This window comes from Sphaeroforma arctica, assembly GCF_001186125.1.
Source record: "Sphaeroforma arctica JP610 unplaced genomic scaffold supercont1.1958, whole genome shotgun sequence".
Lineage (NCBI taxonomy): Eukaryota > Ichthyosporea > Ichthyophonida > Sphaeroforma > Sphaeroforma arctica.
The window spans coordinates 1-9,425 of NW_014038600.1; the positions used below are offsets into that span (position 1 = coordinate 1).

The 9,425-nt window shown below is 44.5% G+C and overlaps 4 protein-coding genes across 4 annotated transcripts; 3 read left to right on the forward strand and 1 right to left on the reverse strand.

Moving 5' to 3' along the window:
* Window positions 1-1,286: 1,286 nt before the first annotated feature.
* Window positions 1,287-2,551, forward strand: SARC_11926 (hypothetical protein; the record flags this gene model as incomplete). Its single annotated transcript, XM_014293976.1, has 1 exon — window positions 1,287-2,551. A coding segment is annotated over one exon (1,265 nt), but the record flags the coding sequence as incomplete, so codon positions are not given.
* Window positions 2,552-4,674: 2,123 nt separating this feature from the next.
* Window positions 4,675-5,034, forward strand: SARC_11927 (hypothetical protein; the record flags this gene model as incomplete). Its single annotated transcript, XM_014293977.1, has 1 exon — window positions 4,675-5,034. The coding sequence occupies one exon, from the start codon at window positions 4,675-4,677 to the stop codon at window positions 5,032-5,034; it is 360 nt and encodes a 119-aa protein (XP_014149452.1).
* A 39-nt stretch (window positions 5,035-5,073) lies between these two features.
* On the forward strand, window positions 5,074-5,502 carry SARC_11928 (hypothetical protein; the record flags this gene model as incomplete). Its single annotated transcript, XM_014293978.1, has 1 exon — window positions 5,074-5,502. The coding sequence occupies one exon, from the start codon at window positions 5,074-5,076 to the stop codon at window positions 5,380-5,382; it is 309 nt and encodes a 102-aa protein (XP_014149453.1). The 3' UTR covers window positions 5,383-5,502.
* A 1,375-nt stretch (window positions 5,503-6,877) lies between these two features.
* Window positions 6,878-9,124, reverse strand: SARC_11929 (hypothetical protein). Its single transcript, XM_014293979.1, has 2 exons — window positions 8,881-9,124; window positions 6,878-7,176 (listed from the first exon to the last, which is right to left on the reverse strand). The coding sequence occupies exons 1-2, from the start codon at window positions 8,974-8,976 to the stop codon at window positions 6,991-6,993; spliced, it is 282 nt and encodes a 93-aa protein (XP_014149454.1). The 5' UTR covers window positions 8,977-9,124; the 3' UTR covers window positions 6,878-6,990.
* Window positions 9,125-9,425: the final 301 nt, after the last annotated feature.

Below are 9,425 nucleotides of genomic sequence, written 5' to 3' on the forward strand. Positions count from 1 at the left end.
GTATATGTATGTATATGTATCACATACACACACACACACACACATGTATATATATATATATATATATACAATGTATATATGTGTGTCGGTATGTTAAATATGTATAAACAAATGTATATGTGATATATAAATATGCATATGCATATGTATATGTATATGTATATGTATGTATATGTACATTAGCATATAATCCGTTTCTATATGCGTCTTGTCCAGGTACGTTGATCGTTTCATTGATTTATTCGGGCCACGTTCATAGGCACAGAAGGCCGCAGCAACTGTGGCGACGTCGACGCAAAAGAGAGAAAATATAGATAAATGGAAACATGAGGATGATGGCCGGGGTGTGGCAAATCAAGAGCTGATGCCACCTCTCCGAGACCTTTACTTAGGCCAACGTATGCGTTATGATGCGTGTGTGTGTATGGGAGAGTGTATGTAGTTAATGTAGAAAATTGTAGTACCTTTTTAATGCGTGTATTCAGTACGAGGTACAGGTTCAGGACACTATTCTAAGTACTATGAGTATTTATCCATTGGATTATTACCATAGATTTCTTCATGCTGGCTGTGTGCACTTACATTATGCTGGTCCAGCTATATTATGCTCAGTGCTCTGAGTATTCATTGATTGATTTCTCACCATAGACTGTTTCTTTCTGGCTGCGTGTACCTATAATATGATGCTGGCTATTTTTCTCAGCGCTATGAGTATTTATCCATCGAATTCTTACCATATATTGATTCATCTGGCTGTGTGCACTTTTATTATGACGCTGGTTCAGTTATACTCTTCGGTCCATTTGATTTTTGTATTCCGAGAGAACATTTGAAATTGCTTGGAACTGCGCGTTGGGTTGCTTAGGTACACCACATAGTGCTCACGCTAAGTTGACCTTGCTCATACAAGGGAAAGCCTGTGCCATAGTGATTATTTAGTGGGAACCTAGGCTGAACGTTCCGAACATCACCGATATACAATGTTTTTGAGCCTATAGTTGGTGTATAGTACTTTACTGGTGAATATGAAGTACCCTACTGGAAATTCATACTAAGTGGACAAACAATCACGGGGATATGTCTATTCGGCGCTAGCTTTCCTGTGTGCAGAATGATCACTGGCATACGTAGGGAAGCAATATTGCCTCTAAAAGTTCCGACCCTTGTTAGTATCTTACTGAAACTCTGGGGACCATATCTTCAATTCCGAACTATTCATCTGCAATCATTGTCTGTGTCGATGAGCACTCCACTAACAAACGACGCTCTACCAACAAATGACACAGGTAACACATTGCATCCGGAGTCCAGGTCCGGTGCGGGTACGGATTCGGGATCCACCACCGACACGAATAATGATAATCATTATACTAATAATGTAACTAATAATACCGGTAAAGCTGAGGCCTCGGGGGTAGCGGACAATACAATCGGGACACTCAGGTATACAGACAACACAAATGGCACTCATGATAGATATACAGACTTTGCACAGAATGACACTCGTGCACAGACAGCACAACCGGAGTCACCGGATGCTCCAGAGCCAACGCAACCACCAAACACACAACCCGTTGTACGGGGAAGTGCAGAGTTACAGACTTACACGCACACACAGCCTCATGAAATCGCACACACAGGTGCCCAGGCACACACACACACGGATACTCACGCATACAGTCGAAGGCATCGGAGCGAACGCAAGGCGAGGAGGCGGACGGGCAGAAGCACACACAGCAAACAGCGCACCGACACAGACACGCACAAACAGTTGCGTGAGGGGCCAGGGGGCTCGGATGGGTTAGAAAATGGACAAAAGGGGTATGGTGGCAGAGGCGTACAAGCTGTGGCTGAGTTAAGAAGTGACCCCCCACACACACGCACACAGGAGGATGCACGTCCAAACACTTTCACACATGCGAATTTGAATGTACCGACAAGAGCCGATGTGCGCGGAGACAACCTGTACATTGCAACCCTATACAACCCTACGGCGACCAGACATGCGCATGCAGATACTGGACAGACTGAGCGCTACCATAGCGCTAGTGAGGAGGGACACTCCAGTCCACTGTCCCTATCGTCGATAGAATTGCCCAGTCCTGTCGAGAGAGTGAGACTGGTCGACCGGGAAAACAGGGACCGAAATATCAGAAATCGGGACGGCCTTAATCGGAACGACCTCGGCTACGCCGATGGTCGTCAGCAGGCTACGAATGTGTTGGATGCGGGACAGGACCTTGAGGGTGCCAGATCTACTATTACTAGACCAAGTAATGATCGACACACTCCTACTAGAACACGTGGTACACGGATGCTCGCGGATTCGCCTGGCGGAAGCGATATATTCAGCAGCGGCTTTAGCACAAGTGCGCCGACCTCCAGGAGTGACTACGACAACATGCCAGAACACCTGTCGCGCACGCTTCGAGCGAACGTACAATACCTAAACGATGGTGAGGAGCTGTACTGTTTATGGATGTGTAGAGGTGTTTATACGCAGGTACTGAGTACGGATAGACAATTGCGCATATGGCTGCGAGATCTATAGACATGTGTAGTATGGGTGTGTTTGACCACATAGAATGTACCAAGGTGTAGATGGTAATCGTTTTATATAGGAGATGGCCAGCCCTAGCCAGGTACACACGCGGTGTATGTATTGGTACAATTTAACGGCAACCTGTCTCTCACTGCACTAAGGTCTACTTCGGCTGGCGAAGTGTATTTGTCTACTTCTCCACACAATATCGACATACCTACATACCTAAGATCGCATCCACTGAAAGCGTCTCACAGCAAATTACACTGGAGTTCATTGGGCCTATTGGCCCTCAAGAAGCGTGCTATAGGTTTATAACACTCTGTGATAACACTGTCAACGACAATACATGACAAGTCATCTACTTGCTTCAAATCAACATGGATACTGAGATGTCTCTACAGCTCAATTAGTTTTGCCAAGTTCATCCCTGTTTATTGACGTCTATCGATTTCACCCCACCTATCTCAATCACAGAATTCAATAAGATGACCGAGAAAGAGCAGTAAAACGGCTCCTACGTCGATGACCTGTGTCGATTTTGATACGAAGCCACAGGAGTATCAATACCCAACTGGTGCCGCCGAAGTAGAGGTGGTTTGCGAGCGCTACCTGGTTGCACACTGTGGAATTTCGGTACACCTTGCCGTCCTGAGAACAATTTGGAACTGCTCGAGCGGGCTTAACGCCTGAACACTACTCACAGCAGTAACGACCGGACTAAGTCGATCGTATATCCGCTGGGCGAAAATCCAACCCCTTTGCCCCTGCTGAGATTACTATGTTATGCCCGACACCTGTATTGCAGTGCTTGATGCTGCAGAGTCCGGCATTGGATAGTAGGAACCGTACACACCAGCGAACAAACTACCGATCAATAGTCGCTCCCGGTTAGCTCCTGATGCTGACCTCGGCCACTTCATTGGATCAAGTGGTATTCACAGGGGCGATAGAACTCAAGGGCGTCCGTCGCCAAGCAATAACTGTGACGGCTCGTCTGGTGACCAACACCGTCTCTACCGCCCCCCGTTCGGCATCTGTTCGTGAGCGCTCTGATACCTCCGACTACCGCAGCCGACCTTGTCAACGCTACCCACCACACCGGTCGCGTTGTTCGCATTTCAGACCTTCTCGTGGTCTGCCGATTTTGGGTTTTAGGGGTTTTGTTTAGCGTTTTTAGTCAGCACCTTCAACGCCAATGTGGCTACGGAACCGCACTCAAATGCTCTCTCATTAACAGATTAACAGCTTACAAACGAGGTGCAATCGGAAGGCACAGGACGTGCCAAGCCTCACTCGGCTGACACTGGTGCAGCGAATTCCTCATCAGTGTCGGAGGAAAAGGGTCAACCAGTTCCAACGGCACCATAACCCCAGGACGCTTCCCATATTGTTTTAGGGTAAAAAAACCCCCTAAAATCCATATTGTTGAGCAGACACCACCAGAGCCAGAAAGGGAGGGAGACGCACTCCAACGCCTTGCAGACATGTTCGAGAACAATAGGCGCTGTGATAAGGTTGCACGCCAACGTACACGGAATGCCCAGAAAAAGACGGATAGAGCTACGCGAAAAGGAACGCTGAGTACGCGAACACAGCAATCGCCGCCATCTCGAGGAACAAGAACGTTGGGATGGTCGCGAGCGTGAGCGTGAGCGTGCTCAGGAAGAAGCACGTAAGCTCGAACTCGAACACCTCTCAACACCAACCTTCGAATCGACAACGCTGAAACACGCGCGTACCCGTGTAGTCGCTCATCGTGTTAAATCGCTCTGGCATGAGTATGATGTTGGCTGCAGAACAGAACACAATCCAAGAAACCCAACCCTGAATGAAGGCGCCGACCCAGACCTGTCCATATGGATATGGATACGCAAATGGAAGGGCAGGCCACAACGACTACCTTTGGGAAGCTGGCCGTTTACATTCGCTGTACCAGTTGGTGGGCAATTTTGTACACATCACGTGACGTAGTGCAGCCTGACCGATGTCATGTTTTCTGTCTTGGCAACGCTGGTGGTGCCCGAAGTAAGACGCACTACATAAATACATCTACCTCCACCAACGCAATTTTGGGTTCCCACACTCGCGCATGATGTCAGCGAATGGTCGGCCAACGCTGTCCTTTGGGCATGTATGTGCGACTAAACCGCATGGGCCACGGGGCGCTGCAAACCAGAAAACGGGGACAGCCCACAGAAACAATGCCCTCGTGGGAAGGCATTGGTCGGGTTATCCAGAAGGATGCAGACAAGCAAGACACGATCCACAACCAAGCGCTCGTACGACTCACCTCTACCCCTGTCGGCGCCAGTGAGGTCCTAGTACAGGTGTGGCAAAAGGACCTTCCTGAACTATACTCGTCCCTTAAAGAACTGCGTACTGCGACTATAGGCTTCATCACAGCAGCGTACGTGAGTGAGCTAAAGGGAAGGATACTTCAAGCATTCGACACGAACGGGCCCATGCTCTTGCTTGATAACATCACGTGAATAATTTCAGCCGCGAAATATCTGTAGGAAGAAACAGTGATGCAGACTACCGCTGCGACGGAGGCCGCGACAGTGACCGTAGTGATTAAAGGCGTGGATCCTCCTAAACATGTGACTATGACGTACCCCGGGGATGTCCCTATAATCGCTACCGCTCATCCCCTACTGGACGCGATAGCCTCTAGAATTCTGGCCGAGACACCAGACACCATACACTGCAAAGGTCTTCTCCCTAATTTAGTAGGACCCATCTTGATTCTATACTTACACTCACAAGATCACAGCTGCACACGTGCTTTCCCTGGTGACAAACATATTTGCCAATCCATCTGTGATGGACTACACTAGAGCTACCACGCCGACGTGGAGGTTAGAAAAACTAAGGCTTGAACAAGGGGAACTGATCCTAAAACCAGTGGCGGGGATTAACTTATTGGAGTTAATAAAGTATCGCTGCGCTGAACTGTGTACAACCAGAACCTTAACGAAAATAAGACAGTCTTTAGAGTTTAGAGAGAGTGGTGCGGGATCCACACTGAAGAAAGCCTAAGCTTTTTCTTGGAGAACCACGAGGTAGAACATCGCCATAAGGTAATACTAGAGTGTGTTTGTAGCTTGGGCACTAGAGAAACCAATCATTAACAAGCCGATACTAGAACCCAAATGTTTCTGGCCCCTACTTGAGAAGAGGTCTATTGTTTTCTATGGTCGTAGCCGTTAGACTCGATCCCTCAATTATCACATGGGTTCCTTTCCTTCGGTCGTTTTGTCCGCCAGAAAAAGGTGCTCCGTGTACAGAGAAGCTTTGTACGACTGATTTGACCGGTATCCTACACGCAGCAGTTATCAGTAAAAGCATAGTCAATTGAATAGCGTGGTTGACCTGGAGATTGATTCGGTCCAGCTATTTATACCAACCCGCGATACCTCAAGCATGAGAAAGCTCATTCCCGTCGGAACGGATGTCGATTTTGATTTTACACGCGCAAACACGGTTTCTTAAAGGGTGGGTGGCGGGTTGTGAGTAGTATTCGGACCTCGTAGAAGCTGTCATGTTCGGGTCAACATTTTTTCTACTTGGGTTTGAATTGTATTTGTTTTAGGGGTTGAATTGTATTTGTAGAGAAATTCAACCGTAGTTTCCATAGGCAATTTTTCTTAATAGTTTTGTACGTTTTCATTCACGCGCGTGCGATGGACCTCGTTCCGAAATCAAAATTATGGCCTGGGGTCGAAATAGAATAGAATATACTTTTATGCAATATCAATGTAGATTCCTTTTATTGCTAGACCAAGGGTTTAATTTAAACTATCCAACACTACAGCAACTACCTAGTCTACCTGCAATCAATCTTCCTGCCCTATCACTGATGACGAAGTCTCCTACTATTCTACTACCTGTTACACACACACACACACATATATATACATACAAATAGATATATAGATATATAAATACACACACACACACACACACACACATATATATATATATAGATAGATATATACATACATTATAAATATATATATATATGTATATATGTATATATATATACATATATATATATATACATACGTATACATACTTATATGTGTGTGTATGTGCGACTGTGTGGAGCATGTGCTTACTGAATCCACTGTAATACACTAAAGGTAAGTGTAATTTTCTACAGGCCACAGCAAAGCTGCGTACAAAAGTACTTTCACTTTAAAGAGTACAAGCTACCGCTCACAGAGGCGAAAACCGCAATTGTGAATTAATCATACTATAATAGCCGCCTGCGTAACGCGTTATGAGTGTTGTTTGAATTGACCTCATACTAAAACCATAATTTTGAGATGTCAGTTGATGTATACTCCCCGTTTTATTGTTATATCGTTATAGTACCTTTGTTTGTGAATACAGCATCAGTTCAAATTCGTACCTTACAAGGACGAGTACATGTCGAAACGGCGCTATTGCTCCTTTGTTTGTGCCTGTTTCTCCTGTTCCGAGCCTTTCCCCAGCCTTTGCGTCACATTCTGATACGTATGTGACCTAATCTTCGATTCATCTTCACCCAGCGGCTCCTTGTTTGGCGTGGGAATCATAATCACGGCGGGTTCACTGCTATCGCCCGAAGTGGAATATAGCACAGCCATCTGTGCATGGTACGCACATACAAGTAGTTGCATATTCAACGTCTGAGATATTTGGGCCAAGTGCGCTTTGGTCGAGTTGGGTTATTGGTGGTGGGGTAGCACTATATTCGCAAAGCGTATATATCACGACCTAAATTTTAGACTTCGAACTATACAATACCTAAATACGAATAAGGAACTGATACATAGTTATCGGTGCAATCTCATACCAGGTCCAAGTTTGCCTTTTTAGTTTTTTTGTGTAGTATAAAGCCAGAAGTATGTATTTTCGACCGATCCTGATTGATCGCAGGGATGTAATCACTTGCGTGATGTCTCACAGGCATAGTTAATATAACTATCTTCCTGGCATTGATGAACTATGTTCGATGGTTATCGTATAAAAGTGTTCATAACGATGCGATGGCAGTGACGACATTATTGTACTGACAGAGGTGCAACTAATGTATTGCCACTGATGATTTCATGGTATTGAAAGTGATGATGCGAATACAGCTATAACTCAGTCCTAAAAATAAATAAATTCGTGTGATGTGAAAGCGCGCATAGTCATATGTTGATGGTTACAATCATCCGTTGTTGAATCTCAATGGGGTCTTAATTTCATAGCAAAAGTACGAACACTTTAGTCCGTACAATGCTACCGATCTTCAAGCTATAAATGGATAGATACATGTGTTGAAGGATAGGAAGCGTGCGTCGATGAGTACGTTACCACATATATTGAGCATATGGGATGAGATACACAAGCAATTAACGAAACTGAAGAAAAATAAATGAATAGCTTTTTCCGGCAGTTGTGACTGTATCGAGATTTACGTAAATACAAAAGAATTAAATGAGAAGATTTGTTGGATAGGGCTGCAAGTTGTTAAAACATCGATTGTTTAACACACTTGACGCTTTAAAACAGCAATAGTTCACTCACTCAAACGCATGTAGAACACTATTCTCATCAGTCGTAATGTAGTGGTGTCTACTTCACAGCTGTGCTAGTGTCCGGCTTCTATCAACCAGCATGTCTACGTGTTTTTATGTGTCCCGTATATCATTGGCGTTTAGACATATTCGCTGATGACAGTTGAGTAGGTAATGTGTAAAAATTTTCCGGGTGAGATTCTTATTTGCAGAGTCCGTACTAAAGGGGCAGACATCTGAATGCCCTTTAAAAGCATGGTCGCGTATACTCATTGGTTTAATACCAAACCTTGTGTGCAAGAATTCGAAGTAGACATACGTATCTGAGTGCAACCCAGAAGTGTTCGAAACCAAAACAAGCGCTGAGAGCTATAGGGATAAAGGCTTCACTATGGACACCGCACGGCACGCAATACTATCAATAGCATTAAGAACTGAACATATATGGTGTACAATCGCTCGATCAAAACATACAGACTACATTCCTCTATCAGTGGCATCAAAGACATACTATGTGTTAGAAGTGGACAGCCTGCGGCCTTTCACAGTCATACACAATATGTACATGTATATTTATACCTCTTTAAATGAATTGTGCACGTATGTTTTTACCTCATTAAGCTGTGTGCTAGTATGTCACCAGAGCCACATCCAGCTTAATACATACATAATGACGAGTATTTTCAGCACAAAGCAGATAAGTAAAGCTGTAGAGTATATGTATAGAGGACGTCAAATCGTATGAACTTAGTAGTATTTATAACAGGTGTATAACGTTGTACTTACAATCAATACGAAGTTGAAAGCCAGCATGCCGGCACCGAAGTACATGGCCCACACATCGAACCCCGGAATCACATCCTCCGACCAGTGTTGCGGCATGATATGTAGTGTGTATATGTATATATTCTATTCACCCCGATAAAAGTGAAGTCGGTGGATAATAAACGTGCTATGTATTTATGATATATTTATATATTTAAAATTTAATATATCATAGCTGTATAATTGTGAAGGCTATATATATATCTCTCTAGTGGTATGTAGTAGAGAAAATTAAGATGTACACTAATGTATGCAGTGCTGTCCGTGTGTATAAAATGCCGGCTGGGTCATGGGTGTCGGACTGTCAGTCTGTCAGACTGTTAGTCAGTGACTGATGAGTGACCGTGAGGAAAACCTGCCGAATCACGTATGCCGATCCAACTGAGCAAAAGTTAATTGTTTTATTAACTTACTTTTATAATTTTATAAAAAATATTTCCAAAACGGAATTGAATATGATTTGATTGAGAGGCACAGATGTCTTCAGGTCTCTTGGGCATAGAAGA